Here is a 19,929-nt window from a genome sequence, read left to right on the forward strand (position 1 = left end):
GCGCTCAGTGCCCTGCGCACTGTGACACAGCTGCACACGTCTCGACAGCCTGACCCTGACCCTGCATAGCAACCTTTGACCTTGGGAATTAGAATCCTGCCCGTTGGACAGATGAGGAAATTGAGGCAAACCAAGGTAAATTACCTTGTCCCGGGTTACACTGTCAGTAAGTGGAGAGGCCAGAGTACAAACCCAGGAGGTCTGGCGCCAGAGACCAAGTCTGAATCCCCCCACGCCCTTGCCTCCTTCCCTGCCCTTTTGGGAGGCCGTAGCTTTGCAGGGTTTAAGAGATTAGATAATAGAGCCAACCCGGCCTGCTCTGAATCCCAGCTCTGCCCTATCCAGCTGTGGGATTCGGGGCAAATGACTAACCTCTCTGAACCTTAGTGTTGTCATCCTTAAAATGGATCCCCACATGGTAATGGCATCTACTCCTTGGAGGGTGGAAGGAAAGTAGCAACCCATTGGCAGCTCAACTGATTTGCAGGCTCATCTCCTGGTGTGAGGTGGCCTGGCCACACCTGCTCCGCCCTCCCCGGACCCTCCTTCGCTGCTCTGACTCTCGGGTCCGTGTGTGTGTTTGGCCCAATGACCAAGGCAGATACCAAGGGCAGAGGCGACCAGAACCAGCACGGGTTCCCCTCCATCTCTGTGGGGCTCCAGCTCCTGCTTGTGGTTCCACCTTGTCCTTGCTCTCCCCACTTGACCCCCATCCTCCCTTCTCGAAGGCCTGCCCGCTAGACTTCAGGCTCCAGCCTCAGCTGCAGAGACAGCAAGCCTTGCAGACAACTGCTTAACCAGCTCCTACAACCAGGGAAGCTTGAATCCTATGTGTGTATGTGAATGTCTATATGTATGTACATCTATGTGTGTATATGTACACATGCACATGCATGTATAACACACATATAGAAACAAGCATGTGCACTTATATATGAACACAAATTGTGTATGTGTGTATATGAGTATCTATAGCTATATCTATGTATATCCATCTCTGTCTCCAAGTGGTTCCACTTCTCTGTTCATATCCCAGCTGGGTTACTTCGAGGATAGTTTCTTGAGGGATCTCTCCTCATCGTTTGCTATCCAAAAGTGTTCACCTTTGCCATGTTCACTTGCCTTGCTTACATTTACTAATAGCAGCTCGGTGGCTGAAAGTCATGGTCAGGCTGTCTATGATCAACATGATGACAGTAAATAATAATATTCAGTCGCAGCTCTAGGCTAAAATCGCTTTGTATTATTTTTATTTAATTCTCCTCACTACTCTACGGAAGCGGGGTTTTTAAAGAATACCTATTTTATAGGTGTTTTAAATGAAGACATTGAGGAATAGGGAAGCTGAGTAACCAACCTAGGATCATAATTAATAGTCTACATGACTCCAATACTAAGTGTTAACCACTATATATTGCCTCCCACTATACATAATCCAACCAGAACACAATTCTGGAGTAAAACCCACATTTATATGAAATTTTATGTCAACTTTTCCCAGAAATACGAAAGCACGTTAACAGGAAAACATAATGCAAGGTAGGATAATTAGGGTCAAAAACAGGACAGAAAAACTTTCAAAAAGAAGATGGTGCCAAGTACCCATTGGTAGTTGAATTTAGGTCTTTACAGGAGATTACACTCATCAGTATAAAGTTCTGTGCAAAACCTTTCCCCTAAAAGAGTCAATCAAAGAGTCCATTTTAGGACATATTGTTTTCTTTTATACTTTGTGTGCAATTTATTCTCCTCAGTGCCAGAAAACAATGAGGCACGGAGCACCAGGAGGTTTTCTGTATATTTAGCAGTTAAAATACTGGACTAGTCAAAACAAAACAACAACTGGGGTCTTCTATCATATTGCAGAAAGCCATGCTTGCGTCATTAAACTCTTCTTGTCTCCGGTTTATCACTTAAATAAATGAGGTAGAATGACTAATTAGGTCTCCAGTGTCTCCAGGGAGAAAGTTAGGTTCTGAGAAATGAGATTCCCAAGTTCAGGATATTAAGACCATTATTTCACAGCTCTGGCCTCCCAGCCATATACACCTCTGTTCACTGCTGGCTTGAGGCAGACAGGAACATGCACTGAAGAAGTCACCTTGATGGAATGCTTAGAAAATCCCTTCTCATCTATGGGTTTATCAGATACTCATTCACTCATGCACTGTGCTAAACACTGAGGATGCAGCATCAATAAAACAGACAAAAAATCCCTTCCAGATTCAGCTCACACTCCAGTCAGACCTATTCCTGAATCTGCAAGGACCTCTGCATTATAACATGATTAGGACATATGAGCAAAGTCAATGTTTCAATAGTAATCACATGCATATGCATATATATATATATGTATATATATATATGTGTGTGTATATATATATATATATATATATATATATATATATATATATATATAATGCCTTACAGTTTTTGCAAAGCAGTGTTCGATAACTATGGCATTATTCCTCAAAATCACCTTGAGGAGTTTGCAAGAAATATGACAGACCATTTAAATAAAGAGACAAACAATATTATGTTACCAAGAGAAAAATGAACATAGGAATAATCAGATATTTCTGTATAAGAAAAAACCCCAATGATTAATAAACACGAAAAGGTATTCAACTTCCTTAGTGCTCAAACGTACGAAATTTGTAGCTGAAAGGTAACAACTGTTACCTGCGAAAGCAACAAAAGTCAAAGGGGGAAAAAAGATCGTGGCAGCACTGGTAAGGAGCCGGGAGGTGGCGACCACACAGGCAGAGAGCCCCGGATGCGCACACCCTTACATACAGCAATTCCTCTTAGTATCCACCCAATGGAAATCAGCAGAAATTTGGATTAAAATGGCAAAAAAACACAACTAAAAACTGTGGAAGTTACTCATTACTATGAAACCTAGATGGAAGGCCTACCACGAAGAAATGACAGGGAGAGCCTTCCCTGGAAACTGTCGCAGGCTGTCAGACCTCTAACATGTCTTAACAGCCCTGTTCGATGGAACGTCTAAGGGACCTTTCACTTAAATTGCAGTTACAGTTGTGAACCATTAGCAAGCCAACTACAAGCTAAATGTGCAGAAAAGGACATGTCCGCAGTGGGGCAAGCGTAGGTTTACAGTTGAGAGTATGTGAAACACCAAGTTTCTTTTTTCTAAAAAATATATTTTCATTGTTGACAGTATGACAGATATCTCTCAGTTCCCCTCCTCTCCTCCCAAAGTTTGTTCTTGTATTATTATTAATTAATTACTGTATTGTTTTCCACACGAACAACATTGATTAAAACTGTGATGGACAAAAACAAACTGGAGTTCTGGGACTTGTTGATTGATCTGTCTAAGCTTTCCTCTCTGGGATCCCACAATATTAAAGTCACTTCCTTTGGTACCCTCTAGTTTGTAAATCCCTAGAGTCTTACTTTATCTGGGATAATGATAATGTTGGTATTCACGTTTCTTAAGGTTTCACTGTATGTCATGCAGCATGCTGAACCCTCAGAGGCTGGTACTATTATTAGCACATCTCTATTTTTCACCGAGAAGAAACTGAGCCTCGGAGACGTGAGTAGCTTGCCCAAGGTCACGTAGCTCGTATGTATGGGTGCAGTCGGGGTTTGAATCCAGTGACTCAGTTCTGCCCTAAATCCCATGCTCCTGAACCACTGGACCACCACACCCAGATTGTCCACCTTATTTTATAGTTCTTTTAATTATTTGGAGTGTTTATCTGCCCAATCAGATCCTAAGCTACTTTAGGGGAAGATATTTCTCACTGAACTTTGAGTACAATGTTCAGTGAGAAATCGCGCCCAGTTGGCACTCAATAAATGCTTGGGTCATAAATGAACAAAGCTGCCGTTGTTTTAAAGCCGATCCTGACTCTGCTCCCTCATCAAGTGGTCCAGGAGGGGGTTTTCTTGCCAGGAGAGAAAAACATCTCCTAAATCAAATTTTTTGATGCTATCAACTTGCCAGCGCCCTCATCCCCTTAAGCCTCCGGACCATTCTCCCTGATCCAATCCATCCTGCACACTGATCAGCCCACAATACTATTTAATCAGTTTCCAACCGATGAGCCCAGATACGAAATCCAAATACTCAGACCCCAGGGCGACCAGGTGTGGACAGAGCCCGTAGGCCAGTGGTCGGCAAACTGCCGCTCGTGAGCCACATGCAGCTCTCGAGCCGCCGTTTTCCACTCTGTTGACTAATGAGTTTGCTGACCACTGGGATAGGGGCTTAATCACAGGAACAATAACAGCCTGTAATTATTGGAATCGAGAGTCTAGGTCAGTGGTCGGCAAACTCATTAATCAACAGAGTGGAAAACCGCGGCTCGCGAGTGGCAGTTTGCCGACCACTGCCGTAGGCTAATCACCGTTAACCAACAGCATTTTCCCAGGTGACCAGCAGGCCCAGGGTGGGTTTAGAGGGAAGGATGTGTCCGGATAGGGGATTTGCACTGCTGAGACTAAGGAAGTTTCGGGCAAACCAGGACAAGCTGTGTATGCCACAGTCTCCTCCCTGTCTCCAGATCCCTTCTCTTTACTGCCCTGTTCTCTGTGAATAAAGATCATTGCGCCACGTGAAGATGGGGAAGCACAGATTTAATCGACTCAGACCCTCATGCGAAGATGTTCACTAGCTCATGCTGTCTAACAGCAGATCCTTTTCACTTAATCTAACACCCAAAGCTCTTGGTCACCTGGCCGGGACTTGTGTTACCCCCACTGCCTGGCATCCTGAGCCCCCTGCCTTCCCAGTCTCTTCATTGCCCTTGGATGTATCTTTCCCACTTTCCCAATGTAGCCCCGATCTCTCCATCCGGGGCTTTACTGTCCCCTTTCTATTGTCCAGAGCCACCCCTAAGGACTCAGTTAGTTCCAAGTCCTTCCCCATGTCCCACCCAATCTTCTGTGAAGTTTGATGACCTCAACTCAGGACAATGGTTTGGGCCACAGCATGCAAGACCCTCCCCACCTCTTGCAGCGATGTGTTCAGCTGTTATTTTTTTTTCTTCCAAGAGTTACCTATCCTTTCCCATGTTTATATCTCATCTGTCCAACCAGAATAAAGTCTCTTTGATGGCAGATATTACACCTTATGTTTACGTCCCCCGCAACACTCAGCAATGCTATTTCTTTTGCATTTCTTAAACACAGCAAGCATGCAATAAATACGTTTATAGATAACTGATTAATACTGTTTCCCTCCCCTCCACCTTATGAGGAATTCAGCAACTCTTCTGCACAGATAAATGCTCCACCGTTTTTTCCTTGTGGGTAAATTTCTCATTATTCTGCCTCTAGTAACGTAGCTTTCCTTCAATGCCTGGTCGGAGAAGAGGACTTGGAACAAAGTCTCAACATTTCCCTCCCCCTGCGAGAAATAATGGCAGATCACAGTGGGGGTGGGGTCCAGGCGGGGGTGGAGGGAGACAGGAAGAAAATGTTATAATAGAAATATAAAGAAAGCATCCATAAGAAATTCTGGAGAGGCAGAAAGCACTCCAAATACAAACAAAGCCAAGATATAGAGTAAAGGGCTTCATAGGAAAGAAAAAAATGAAACGAAGTTGTCTCCATTAGACTCAGTACGGACAGGAAAATGCGTGCCAAACGCCCAGCACGAATGCCAAGCTCAGCTGTGAGCGGGCAGCCGGTGTGACCCCCTCCCAAAGGGCACCCTGGGTGGGCTCTGACAGCTGGGAGGCTCTTCCGGCCCAGATGGCACGCAGCCCCAGCCTCAGGCCTGAAGGCAGGCCCAGGGAAGCCGTGGACAATTTCCTTCAGGCAACATCGTGTCGGCATAAAAATAGTATTGATCCATTAGCCTCCTGGCCAATGAGAAATCAACTTGGACCAAGGGCAGTAGGCAATAGGTTTCATGGGGCTCCCACTGCAGCTGCAAAATAAACCCAATGGACCCCGACTCTCCCTCCCCAGGCCCCGGGCTGCACAGGCCTCTCCCCGGAGAGCTGAGTGTCCGCAGGCACTGACACCTTTTAAAGGAGCTGCCACCTCCCTCGTGTCCACAGAGCCCTCCTGCCAGCAGCCTGCGGTGGGAAGTGACTTCCGGGAGCGCGGGCCGATGTGCAGGGACCCGTGCCCCACGCCGGCCAAGCGCACACTTGTCACCGAGGACAGAGCGTGCCGTCTGCCGCCGGCAGCGCAGCGAGGAAGCACGGCCTTGAACTCACAGGAGCTCCCTCAGCATCTCCAGCTCATCACTCCCCATGAATGTAAGGTGGGGCAAATGGAGGTTTGCAGTTGTTCGTATGGAAAATAGTCCAACCTATAATAATAAAAGCGTAATATGCTAATTAGGCCGGACAGCCGAACAACCTTCCGGAGGTCCTTCCAGACGTCCTTCTGGACGACCTTTCGGACGAAGCTGGGGCTGTGAGGGCCAAGGCAAGCCGCCACAGCTGCAAGGGCCGAGCCCCTGGCATGAATTTTGTGCATCAGGACTCTAGTAAGTAATAAGTAATAAAACAAGAGTAAACTGTGCTTTGTGTATTCACAACGGTAAACCTCCTTTAGCCCAACCCCATGTATATGTTCTATATTCTTTTTTTTTCAGTCCTCACCTGAGGATATGTTTACTGATTTTTAGAGAGAGAGAAGGTGGCGGGAGGGGGGGGTGGGGAGAGAGAGAAATATCCATCGGTTGCCTGACTGGGGATGGAACGTGCACCTGGGTATGTGCCCTGACCAGGAATCAAACCCACCACCTTTTGGTGCACAGGATGCCACACCGGCCCAGGGCTCTGTATTCGTTCATCAGGCGGATGGGCTCCACCCCCAGGGTGTCCTAAGGGGCAGTGCCTGAGGACTTGCATTGCCAATAAATTCCCAGAGGCTGCTGAGGTTGGTGGTTCCTGGACCATACTTTGAGAACCACTGCTCTTAAGAAAAAAAAAAAAAAAGGCTTAAATTCAGTGTTTTGGTGCTTTATGTGGGCCACTGAAAAGGTTGCCCTTCCCTGAATACTCACTGCCTCCAAGTAGACTTCACTGCGATCCTCTTCTGAAGGGAAGGGCGCATTTCCACTGCCCCCCCAAAAGGCCGCGTGGGAAGCCACGGCTCTTTGCTGGGCTTTGGGGCTATAAGGACCCTAGGATTCTTCCCAGGTACTGATATTCCGTTTCCTTTGATTCATTTTCATTCCGTCTTCTGCTTCCTCCAGAACCAAGGCCCGCGGCTTTATGTTAATTAAGTGTGAGTCTGAGGCAATCAACAGAGTTATCTGACCACGGAAGGATCCCTCCTGGCTTCAACCACACTCATGGCCAGGTCTGCTGATGCTCCTGGCCGCTGACTGTGGAATGCATCTTTGTCAGGCACTGCTTGGGGGAAGGAGAAGGCAGAAGTGCCAAGAATTCTTTTTTTTTTTTTTAATTCAAAGGGGGGGAAAATGTAAACCCTGGATCTGGAACCAGTTCCAAGAGCAGATAAACAAAGCCTTTTAAATCGCATATTTGTTTACCAGCCTAAGACTGTTAATATCTGGTTTATTCACTAAAAAAAAAAAAAAAAAAAAAAAATTATTGAGCTCCTATATGTAGCTGGCACTGTTTCGGAACATAGGAATACAGCTGTAAATGAGACAGGCAAAGGCCAAAACCAGAAAAACATGTATGTCAGGTAGGGAAAAAATACAGCGGGTGCCTAGGTAGAAAACCCACGCCTTTTGCACAACCACCTCCCCAAACCCTAATGCTTAAAATAGACTGTGCTTCCTCTGGCAAAGGCACATGCTCAACAATAGCGTTCCTGTGATCTGCTCCTGAGGTGCTTTTCCTTCAGGATTTGGGGGAAAAAAAATTATGCAGCCATTATTAGGGAAGTTCACTGAAAAGGTCCCGTTGCATCAGAACATGTTTAAATACACCACCTGGCACACACAGTGGTTACCTTTCACCCACAGGTATTCAGCAAGGCTAGCTTTTGTCATGCACAGTCCAAAACTTCTTAAAAGCAAATGATGAAGACTCTGAAGGGTACAAAAGGAAGTTTAGGTGCTTTGTTGGAACAGTTTCACTGCAAATACATTTTTCAAAGGAGTCAGCGCTGGAGGCACTGAAGGGTTCTAGTTTAATCAGATGATCTTACCCAAAGGAACCCATCCAAGCTTCTCCACTTGAGTCATTCTTAGTGAAAATCAGAAGGTGCAAGAAACGTAAGGGATGGAGCTTCCTTTATGTGAAATATCCTAGTACCCTTTGGTCATGTCTGAATGAAGTCATTATTGCAAGGACTTTTAAATCACAATGATAACTATAGCTAATACCAGCTCCCACTCATTTGACACAGTGACCACTTACTAGCACTAACTGAGCACCTAGTATCACTAACGGAGCACCTACTGCATGCCAAGCACTGCTGAACATTAATCATGTCCCAAGCATTTTAGTTACTCTGTTTCCATTTCTGTTCTTATACCAAGCACTCTATGTACACCATCTTAAGCATTCACAACAATGCTATGAAATCAATATCACCATCATCATCCCGATTCTACAAATGAGGAAACTGAAATTCAGGAAAAGGAATAACATCCCCAAGGTCACACCCCGTGAGCACGTGGCCGAGTAGGAATTGAACCCCAAAGCCTTTCTCTTTACACCCTGGTTCTGCTCCTGCCCCCAGGAGCTAAGATGGCAGGCTGGGTTTTGGGTAGATTAGCAAAAGGCATGTAGTCCTCAAAATACTTAACTACCATCTGCCAGAAAATGGTCCTAATGCCTGTGTAAATCTGTGATGGCCAGCATAGATGATGGATGCCCGCACGGCTGTGCAAAAGCGCAACCTGGAAACACTAACCTGGTGCAACGTTGCCTCCGTGAGTGTACGCAACACCACCCAGTGAAAGATCACGGCGCAGACTGTCTTCATGCCACCCATGCACCTGGTATGAGGCCTGTGCACGGCCATCGTGTGGGTTTGGGGTCTGTAGTGGGGGCGGGGGGAGAGTTAGTGAGTTAGTTATAAACACTCTTAGAAACAGGCGTTGAAAGTAGAGTCTTACTGCCTGGCTGGTGTGTCTCAGTGGCTGAGCATCAACCTATGTACCAGAAGGTCATGGTTCGATTCCCAGTCAGGGCACATGCCTAGGTTGCGGGCCGGACCCATGTGGGGTGTGCAGGAGGCAGTCGATCAGTGATTGTCTCTCAACATTGATGTTTCTATCTCTCCCTCTCCCTTCCTCTCTGAAATCAATGAAAAATGAGAGAGAGAGAGAGAGAGAGAGAGAGAGAGAGAGAGAGAGAAAGCAGTCTTCCAGCTGACCAATTCGTATATGCTGAGACAGTTGTTGCATTCACGTGCATGTGTGTGAGTGTGTGCCGGCATGTGTGTGCAGATGCTTCTTTTGAGGAGGAGGAAGATGATGTGTGCCAATTAGGCAAATGAAGCACCATGTGCAACTTGGAGGGAAAATGCCTCGTAGCACTGATACTGTCCCTATAACAGCAAGCCACAGTCACCGCTATTTATCACAGGGCGCCTTCCTCCTTCTGTGTTTCCCATGTCCTACGTCCCCACGACCCAAGGATGGAATAGCCATTCTTCCCCTGCTTTCTTGCACACACAGCGCCCCTTCTGTAACCCAGAGGGGGCATTTCAAAAGCTGCAAGCCACGGCTCTGCACCGAATCTACAGTTCAACTCGTGTATTTCTATCTTCTATGAGAAAAGCAAGGACATTAAGCAGGAGAGACGGCACGGGGCCTTCAGGAAGGGTGCATGCAAAGCCAAAAGCCGGCTGTAATTGAGTGTGAAAAAATAAACGAAAAGAACAGTGAGCAAAACATGCCGTGCAGAATACCGTGTAGCTAAAAGTCTTCATTAAATGTTCCAGTGCACACAGCGTGTTAGCGGCGTGTTTGTGTGCCTGAGATTCTGTGAGCTCTCCTGGAGCTCATAAATACTGATGAGGGACAGTTGCCATAGAAACCAAGTGCTCTTGAATCAATCCCTAAGAACGGAAGCTCACAGGACAGTCGGAAATGGCCGGCACAGGAGTTACTGCTGCGGCTACGGGCTTGCAAGTAACTCACAGGCCATCCTCTCCAGTGAGATTTTGACAAGTTAGTTGGCCAACCTGACCAGCCTTGGTCTTGACCACAGGATACCACCAGATTCTGTCTTCACACTGCCTGGAAATCGTACTCTTGATTTCTTCCCCTTGACTGCAAGTACCAAGATGTTCTACAAAAATGGGCCAAACGCTTCGATGGGGAACGTGCCCTTAAAATGAAGTTTTGACCCAAGTAGCGATGCGCTGGGACACGTGCCTCTGCCCCGCGCCGCGGACACCGGCTCAGTGAGCCGTCCCGCCCAGTACCGCAGACTCTTGGTGCTTCTGCAAAGGGCGAGTGCTCCCCGCGCACCGAGGGCCGTTTGTTTGGATTGTGCAATGACACGGAAGAGCTGTTGCCGCTGATTTTTACAGGAACTTTTTACAGGCCAGGAACGTCGCAGGTCATCGTTCATGGGGAAGGCCAACCCCTCGCGGCAGACTCCCACTCCCAGTTCTCTCTGGCCATCCATCACCGCGTGTCAGATGGCTCCCCCTGGGGTCATCCATCTTTTCACGGGTTTAAAATAAAAAGATCGCTGCTGCACTGCTTTTTTCCCCCCCTGATCTGCCTCGGGAACTTCAGTACGGTCCATTTTTAAGGCTACAGATGGTGTTTAAGCATACATATTGCTATGTGCCATTAATAAGTAATGAGAATTTTTTAAAAAATGAAAACATCTATGTACCACAAAGCCCAAAATCATTAGCAAGTGCATCCATTCTCCAGAGGCTGGCTGGTGCTTGTGTAACCAGCAGCTCTCATGGCCTGGTTGGGGCCCGAGCTCAGGGTGGGCTGTGGGCGCCCCCTTCAGGACCTTGGGTGAAATGCGTGTTGCTCGCATTTGAGATACTAACTAGTCAGCTGGGTAATTGTTTTTGCTAAAACCTTGCAGGAAATTTTCAAAGGAAAATGTTAGCCAACCTCTAATGGTGTGGTCAGACAAAAACCTTTCATATAACCAGCCTTAAACTAATATTAAAATCAGGCAGGCACACCCAGTCGGTGTGGCTCAGTGGTTGAGTGTCAACCTATGAACTGGAAGGTCACAGTTTGGTTCCCCGCCAGGGCACATGCCTGGGTTGTGGGCTTGATCCCCAGTGTGGGGTGTGCAGGAGGCAGCGGATCAGTGGTTCTCTCCCGTCATTGATGTTTCAATCTTTCTCTCCCTCTCCCTTCTTCTCGGAAATCAAGAAAAATAAATTTAAATAAAATCAGATAGGTAAAATAAACAGGAATATCTTGCAAGAAAAAATATCCCATAAATATTGACACGTCCGTTTATTCATGTGATTAAATAGTGCTTCTCCACTAGATGAGCGCTGTTTAAAATATTAATGAACAGAATTAAAACAAGACCGGCAGCCATGACCTCCTCGCCTTCCCACCCCCTCCCACAGCCTGAACCTGTTCTCTCACTTAAGCCCCAGCCTTAACTGCTTGCCCCCAGATCTTTCTCTCAGTGCCTCTCTCCCCCATGTTTAGTCTTGATTCTCAGGGCCAGACATCGCATTTACTCCTCTCGCCAATGTGGTCCTATGCCCACGACGGCGCTGATAAAAGGATGATCTTTCTTCTTTCAACATCAATGGCATCTTGCTTCTGCCTCTCGTGTGATATTCCTAACACATTCCTTAGACGGAGAGCTTTTGGCTTCATAGCTCCTCTCCTCTCTCTCTCTAGACGGCCAGCTTCGTAAGGGCAGAGCCTGGCTCTTAGACAACCTTGACCCTCATGCCTGGCTCCCAGTGGTGCCCCAGTCCTGAGAGATTGTGTGAATGAAGGAACATGGGAGGCCAACTCTCTTTTCACTTCAATTTCTTCCTTATTAGGACAGCTTAACAAGGTAATTGTTCCCTGACCTCAAAAGTGACAAGGAGAGTAAGTCCAGGGTGGCCGTTCTTCCTCCTCTCCTTGGAAAATCCATCCAACCTACATTCCTCTTCATTCATTCATTCTTTCAACATCAGTTACGGATGACTTGCAACAAATTAAAAGCACGAGGTGAGAAAATGCTCTGTTTCTTACTTGTCCTCTCACCATAATTGTTGTTGAATAAAACCTTTCCAGTTTTCCTTTATGCCATTTCTTTATTTTCCTCCAGTTTTACTGAGATATGAGTAACATAACATTGTGTGAGTTTAAGGTGCACAACCTGTTGATTTGATACACTTACCTATTGCAAAATAATTACCACTTTCATCACGTCACATAATTACCATTTCTTTTTTTTTTTTTTTTGTGGTGAGAATAGTAAAGATCTACTCCCTTAGCAACTTTCTAGCATATAATAGAACTTATGCCATTTCTTTACATACACATATACATATCGATTTCAGCGAGAAAGGGAGAGGGACAGAGAGAGAGAGAGAGATGGAAACATCAATGGTGACAGAGAATCATTGATAGGCTGCCTCTTGCATGCACCCTACTGGGGAATGAGCTCGCAACCCAGGCATGTGCCCTGACCAGGAATTGAACCAAAACTTCCTGCTTCATAGGTCGAAGCTCAACCACTGAACCATGCTGGCCCGGCTGCCATTTCTTTATCACATCATTCTTCCATGCAGTGTGGAAAGCTATTTATCCTTCTCACTCACCCATTCAACACTTACTGTACTTTTACTCTGGGCTGAACTGGGTCAGACCCTGGGGATATAGAATTAATTAAAACATAAAACGAGAGCATAATTCACCACTCCTTAACTATGGGCTGTGCACAGTGACTTCCTTCTAAAAAGGACAGTATTATGGAAAGGGGAAGAAATGAGTAACTATACAGCGGGGAAGCCTGACGAACCCCACTCCAGCCAGCGGATCTAGGTCAGCATCAACAGTGGACAGTCATGTTGATAGCATGGGCCGTCGGAAGGATGTGGTGAAAACAGTAGGTTACTTATGTGGTCTTCCTCCTAAAACCCATAACCCCAGGCTGATAATGAGAAAAAGGAGACATCAGAAAAATCACAACAGAGGAACATTCTTCAAATGTGCCAGGATCATCACAAACAAAGAAAGGCAGAGAAAGTGTGAAAGGCTGTAGGAGCCTAAGGAGATCTGACGACTACCTGGAGGGGGGCCGCAAATGGGAAGGGGATGTTAGGCAAAAACTAAAGAGATTTCAATAAAGTATGGACTCTAGTTAATAATAACATATCAGCATCGGTTCATTAATTGTAATGCACCCAGTAACGTACGATATTAATGCAAACTGAGTGTGGAGTAGATGGGAGCTCTGTGCTATCTTTGCAGCTTTTCTATAAATCTAAAACTGTTCTGAGCCGAAACCGGTTTGGCTCAGTGGATACAGCGTTGGCCTGTGGACTGAAAGGTCCCAGGTTCGATTCCGGTCAAGGGCATGTACCTTGGTTGCGGGCACATCCCCAATTGGGGGTGTGCAGGAGGCAGCTGATAGGCAGCTGATCTATGTTTCTCTCTCATCGATGTTTCTGACTCTATCCCTCTCCCTTCCTCTCTGTAAAAAATCAATAAAATATATTTAAAAAAATAAAAATAAAACTGTTCTGAAATAAAACACTTACTTGTTTAAAATGGGATTAGATTTCAAGAATGTCAATGAGAGCACCAGGCTAGTGTGGCTCAGTGGTTGTCAACCCATGAACCAAGAGGTCCCCGGTTCAACTCCTGGTGAGGGCACATGCCTGGGCTGCAGGCTTGATCCTCAGTAGGAGGTGTGCAGAAGGCAGCCAACAGATGTTTCTCTCTCATTGATGTTTCCATCTCTCTATCCTTCTCCCTTCCTCTTCTTTAAAATCACTAAAAACACATTTTAGCCGACCAGCATGCTCAGTGCTTAAGCATTGACCTATGAAAGGAAGTTACGGTTTGATTCCTGGTCAGGGCACATGCCCGGGTTGCAGGCTCCATCCCCAGGGTGGCAGCCGATCAATGATGCTCTCTCATCATTGATATTTCTATCTCTCTCTCCCTCTCCCTTCCTCTCTGAAACCAATAAATTAATATTTTTAAAAAACGTATTTTTTAAAAAAGAATGTTCATGAGAGAGAAAAGCAGTGAGTAAAGAGTATTGTGAGTGTGTAGCAGTCAATAGAACTCAGTCTGCAGGGTGAGAGGAGGCGGGCTGTGACGTGCGGGTAGTGTCCAAGGCAGCGTGCACACAGCGAGAGCAGGCTAAAAATACTGTTGCACATCAGAAAGGGCCTCGCTGAGGTCAGCAGCATACATTTGGGGCAGGAACAGCCAGCCCAGATGAGCAGCTTTCTCATAACAACCAAGAATAGCGAAAGCTGGTGCTATGATCGACCTAGATAAGGAATTAGCCGTTCCTGCAAAATTCTTTTAATATGAACCATGATAAGCACACTTTCTCCTTGTTCAAATATTCTTTCAGATTCAGTAATCTATGAAGCCTCCCCTTCAGCTGGCCCTGGCCTCCTGTTTCCCGATTTCTGCAATGTCCACACTGAAAAAGATGAGTAATGATAGTGGGGAAAATTCTGACAGTAGCGCAGGGAACATTCTTAAATTAAAGGGTTGGAGAAGCAAGAAATGGAATAATTCAAAGAAATCCAAGTAAATATTTCCTGCCAAGTAAAAATACTATTTTCGTTGTTTTCCAAAACAGAAAAGTTAAAAAAAAAACGAAAAAAGTTTCCAGTTTTTTAAAAAAGAGCCCGAGGGTCAGAGAAATACAGCCCTACAGTTCACCTGCCTGCCTGGTCACCGCAGGCAAAAACAAGCCGAGAACACCGGGAAATGAAAATGGGCAGAGAATGACAGCAGTCACACTGGATACATCAACCATAGCGTGTCTTGGTGTAACCCTTTCTTAGTTTTCACATGGATTATCTCATGGCTTCTAAAAGAAACATAATGTAGGCACAACCATGATTCGTAATCGCATTTCTCTGATGAGACTGTGGTTATTCAGAGACCTTATGAGGCCTGGGTGGGCCTGCCCGCCTCCCGGGCATTGATGGGGCTGGGATCCCAACCACACACCGTGTCCAGGTGGGCACGGCAAGCAGACGCAGGTGGAGAAGACTCAGGTGTATAATAAATGCCAATATGCATCTTTACCCCAAAAGACACATCTATGGGCGTGTAAATATGTATTCTGTAAGAAATATCAAAGAATGGATGAAAGAGATAGACAGAAACTTAAAAGCACAAACGTTTTGTCGTTTGACCTTAAGTTAGTTTCTTAGACTACAAGAGGGGAAATAAAGCAGGTAATATGTAGATCTTTAAAAAAACACACATCTGGATCATTCCGTGCTGTTCAGAAGCAACCTAACAGGAAAGGAGGGACAAACGATGTTACAGAAACGGGTGGCTAGCGCCTGTGAGAAAGTGGTCTAAATTTACATCCTCGAAAAACATGACTCAAGGAGACAGAATCACGGCCTATAAATATCCTCCGAGCAACAGTATAGGTGGTAAATAAAGGAGGCGAATGATGCATAACCTTAGGTCCGGGTCATTTCTCTTTGTCCTGCTGTCTAAGGAAGACAATGCTTCACATCTGAGCTGGTTTCATATCCTCAGAAATGAAAACTTGGAGGAGAGCTTCCTTTCCCTGCAGATAGCGCGCTCGCAAACATGGGGAATGTTCCCAAGACCCCACAAAGTCACACAGCGCAAGCATCCACCCCACAAAGTCACACAGCGCAAGAAGGGCCAGGAGTCTCTGTGTGCGCAGGGAAAGGGCGTTGTGGCAGGAGGCAGAGTGGCCATGGCGGGCAGACTAAACCAATTTTCAAAAAAAAGGCTAAAGCTACAAAGAAGGTGGTGCTGAGGCTGGAATGTGTTGAGCCCAACTGCAGATCTAAGAGAACGCTGGCGACGAAGAGATGCGAGCCTTTGGAACTGGGAGGCGATAAGAAGAGAGAGGGTCGCGTGATCCAGTCCTAAGCGTCATGTTTTGTTTTATTACATGACAATAAAATCTTGATATGTTCACTTCAAAAAAAAAATTTGAGGAGAGGAAGGCTGGGAGCTGCTGGAGATGCCAGGGGCAGGGCTAAAAGGACCACAGGGAGTGGCCTCTGGTGGAGCTCCATAAAAAAAAAAAAAAAAAGAATTAGACTGGACCCAGGCGGTCGTGGCTCATTGGTTGAGTGTTGACCTGTGAACCAGAAGGTCACGGTTCAATTCCCCATCAGGGCACATGCCCAGGTTATGGGCTTGATCCCCAATATAGGGAGTGCAGGAGACAGCCAGGCAATGATTCTCTCTCATCACTGATGTTTCTCTCTCTCTCTCCCTCTCCCTTCCTCTCTGAAATCAATAAAAGTATATATATACATATTTAAAAGAATTAGACTGCAGTGTCATCACTCAACAGGGTATTTTTATTTCTCCCTTACCTTTGAAAAGGAATAATAAAGAATAGAATCAAACCCCAAAAAGCTTTGGGTTACCGGACTACCTGACTGAGAGAACAAATGGATAGTGAACAATCAAGTTTGCTATAAAGTGCTCTGCGTTGATGTCAGGAGATAGCAGGGCACCAGATGTCATGACAAGCATACAAGTTTGCAAAGTTGAAGACCCTGGGTCAGGCTTCTCATCTCAAACCTGTCCCAGACCCCGCTGTGCTACAGTTTTCTCATGCCCGTAAGGTGATCATGTTGTAAATCACATTCTATATCGGCAAAGCATTTTAAGATCACTGAAATAGTCACACATGCTAATTATTACTAATTATTATCATTATTATGACTCTCCCAGACGCTATGCTTCAAAAACATCATTTTCCCCAAATCTTTCTCCCATGTGATCGTTTTCTTCCTCTTAAAATTCTCTAGGTTTCCTGATTAAGTCTCATGAACTCCTCAAAGCCACAAGTTATTTCAAAAGACTTATCTGATCCCAGCACTTGGAGCAACCTAAATTGTTTGAATTGCAGCCTAAATTGTTTGAATTGCCGTGTACAATAGCTCCGGTAGAGTGACATTTAAAATATCAGGAGCTTTCTAAACACAGCAGGCTCAGTTCATCATCCACAGCCCGACCCAAATCCCAGCACCATCCTTCCACTGTTTCCCCAAGGCTGATACTTGCAGCTTTGTAGAGAAGCTGCCTGCATTTTGTTTGACTTGCCATTTAATTTGCAGGGAGAGGGGCCTAGATCCTTTGACAACTGGATATTTTTGTCCTCAAATGGGCAATGGCTCCCTTGTTAACATAATAACAAAGACCCTGGTTGTGCCTCTTTGGTATCTTCTGTAAATAAACCACCATTTACTGCACTCACTAAAGGCAACTTGCAACGATTCACTATGAACTGGTCCCTGCGTTGGGACAAGTGCTCAAAGGGGAGTGGAGAGTGTCAAGTTCAAAAATACAAGTACTAGCATTTCCTAAGGGGATCGTTGGGGTTTGTTTTTAAGTTCGTAGCAGTGGTTGCCCAATAGTGGTAGCTTCTCCAATGGTCTTCTTTTCCCCAGAGGGCAGCCCGGGGGGGAACAATTGAAATTGGGTCTTTGTGATAATGGCACCCCCAAGAAACTGTAGACTTTCCGTATTACAATGAAAATACCTAATACACTTTGAACATTAGAAAGAGCCTATACAGTAAGGTAGAAGGCCCTATCATATCCCTGTTTATACAGGCACGCATGCATGGACACACACACACACACACAATGTGTTACAGCATTTGGAGTTTTCTCCATTACAACTGTAAAGTTTATAAAAAACACAAGTCAGGATGCAGGTGTTGTCTGTGCTCACATTCTGTAAAGAGAAGTTAGCAGAGCTTCGGCTGCTACTGAGTGCTTTCCTGAGCTGGAATGTGCCGGACCTGCAATATTAACATAGAATTATGGAAATTGGGAACAAAAAGCTGGAGTCTACTGGGAATGATAGGCTCAGGATGAACTCAGCTGGAAAACGTGGCTAACGGAAAGTGACATCCTTTGTGCTGGAATTTTTCTATCTGAAAGCTTTAGAAAGCCTGTAATTATTTTTGAGTTTTCAATTCATCCCTTTCAAACGAAGCCTTTTATTTTCTTCATTGCTCTGTACCTTTCCTTTGTGTGAATTCGGGCGTTTGCCAAGCACTGAAGTGGTAAACTCATATTGGTTTTATACATCTATACATTCCCAGCGAATAGTAAGCAACACAACTTTTGTGTCCTCTCTGCCAAGAAAAACAAAGGGATATTTGTACATCAAAACCTTTATCTTGTGCACAGGCTCAAAATACCTGAGCATGGCTAAATAAATCACCCAAGAAGAAATGGCTGATTAAGGCCAATGAAGAATTTCTCTGCCAGTTAGTGCTTTTTCTGCATTGTGAATCCAAGGAATGCAAGAACTTCGGCTTACCTTGTGGCTTTCGGGTCCCAGATCACAATGTCAGCATCTGATCCTACAGCTATTCTCCCTTTCCTTGGATAGAGATTAAAGATTTTAGCTGCATTTGTGCTGGTCACTGCCACGAATCGGTTTTCATCCATTTTACCACTGTGCTGTAAAACCATTCAAGGGAAAAAAATGCATTTGTTCTAATGATCAATATTTAAGAATCTCCTATCAATCAAACTTGAATCTCTTGGAACCAAGTAGCATTGCATCTAACTTCTTATATTGTGGAGCCAAACACACCTCATAATGATAAATGATGGGAGGGATGGGGTAGCATATGGGAGCCCAAAGATAACTGTTCAAAAATACATCAGCTTAAAAAAAATACAACCACTGTTTTTTCACCATCCTCAGAATCACATAGACCAGTGGTCAGCAAACTGCGGCTCGCGAGCCACATGCGGCTCTTTGGTCCTTTGAGTGTGGCTCTTCCACAAAATACCATGGCCTGGGTGAGTCTATTTTGAAGAAGTGGCGTTAGAAGAAGTTTAAGTTTAAAAAATTTGGCTCTCAAAAGAAATTTTAATCGTTGTACTGTTGATATTTGGCTCTGTTGACTAATGAGTTTGCCGACCACTGACATAGACAGTAGCTAAATGTTAGGAATGGTATTTCTAATTCTCATTTGAAGTTCACCACCACCACCTACTACATTTATTTATCGCAGACCCAAGATGATTGAGTCATCATGAAGACATTAGATGGAATGTTATAGAGTTAAGGTAAGACAGACTTTTAAATCAGGTGACAACACTTTTTGGAAGAGAAAGAATCAGCTCAAGAATTTCAATTTTGTGCAATCAACTTTACATGAACCAAACATTATGGACAGTCTATTACAAAAGATTTTTTAAATGGACAGACATTAGAAGTCTGTGACCCCATTAAAATTACTTTTTTAATGTTGAGAGTTTAGCCCTACATACATTCATATGGTAAAGGCATCTTTAGATTTATTTCATTATCAAAGGGTCCCTGTCATAAAAAAATTACTATGTCCTGAAAGTAATATTACCATAAGTGAATCGTCTTAATGTTTCACAAAATAACATTGAGTATTACATCATACTAAGAAACATCCAGTCACTTTAAAACAATTTATATACTTGGGAAATGTAATTGATTATGAAAATCTGCTGTAATAAAGATACTCATTGTAATAACACAAGTTTGAAGAGAAAGGTTGGACTGTTATCAAGAAAATCTAAGAAAAGAAAAAGAGAAGATAAGTCATCTGGGATGGTTAGAGTCAGGGTAGAGAGCAAGGGGGGCGAAGAGGATGATTGCTAGAAGATAGGGCTATCGAGATGCTTTAAAGATCCTTACATGTATACTAATAGTTCAACTATCATCCTAAAAGTAATGAAGAAAATTAAAGGGTGTTAGAGAGAAAGGTAGCATGTACAGACCTTCATTTCTGAAGGGTGACTCCCGCTCTGAAGTACAGAATAGACTGTAGCAAGCAAGGCTGAAGGCAAGGACACCCGCTG

At 44.8% G+C, this 19,929-nt stretch overlaps 1 protein-coding gene across 4 annotated transcripts in view; it reads right to left on the reverse strand.

Annotated features, from left to right (window-relative positions):
* DPYS (dihydropyrimidinase) overlaps positions 1 to 19,929 on the reverse strand; it is a 72,908-nt gene that overhangs the window by 19,288 nt on the left and 33,691 nt on the right. For 3 of the 4 annotated variants that reach the window (XR_013959343.1, XM_080647019.1, XM_080647021.1), the window contains one exon: positions 18,401 to 18,543. Coding sequence is in view for 3 of the 4 variants with exons in the window: in XM_080647019.1 (XP_080503145.1) it covers positions 18,401 to 18,543 (143 nt within the window). In the remaining variant the exon portion in view is untranslated. Of the gene's footprint in view, positions 1 to 16,396; positions 17,874 to 18,400; positions 18,544 to 19,929 lie in introns of those variants that run through there. The other variant, XM_080647020.1, reaches the window with a different exon arrangement.

This window comes from Plecotus auritus (genome assembly GCF_963455305.1).
Source record: "Plecotus auritus genome assembly, chromosome: 11".
NCBI lineage: Eukaryota > Metazoa > Chordata > Mammalia > Chiroptera > Vespertilionidae > Plecotus > Plecotus auritus.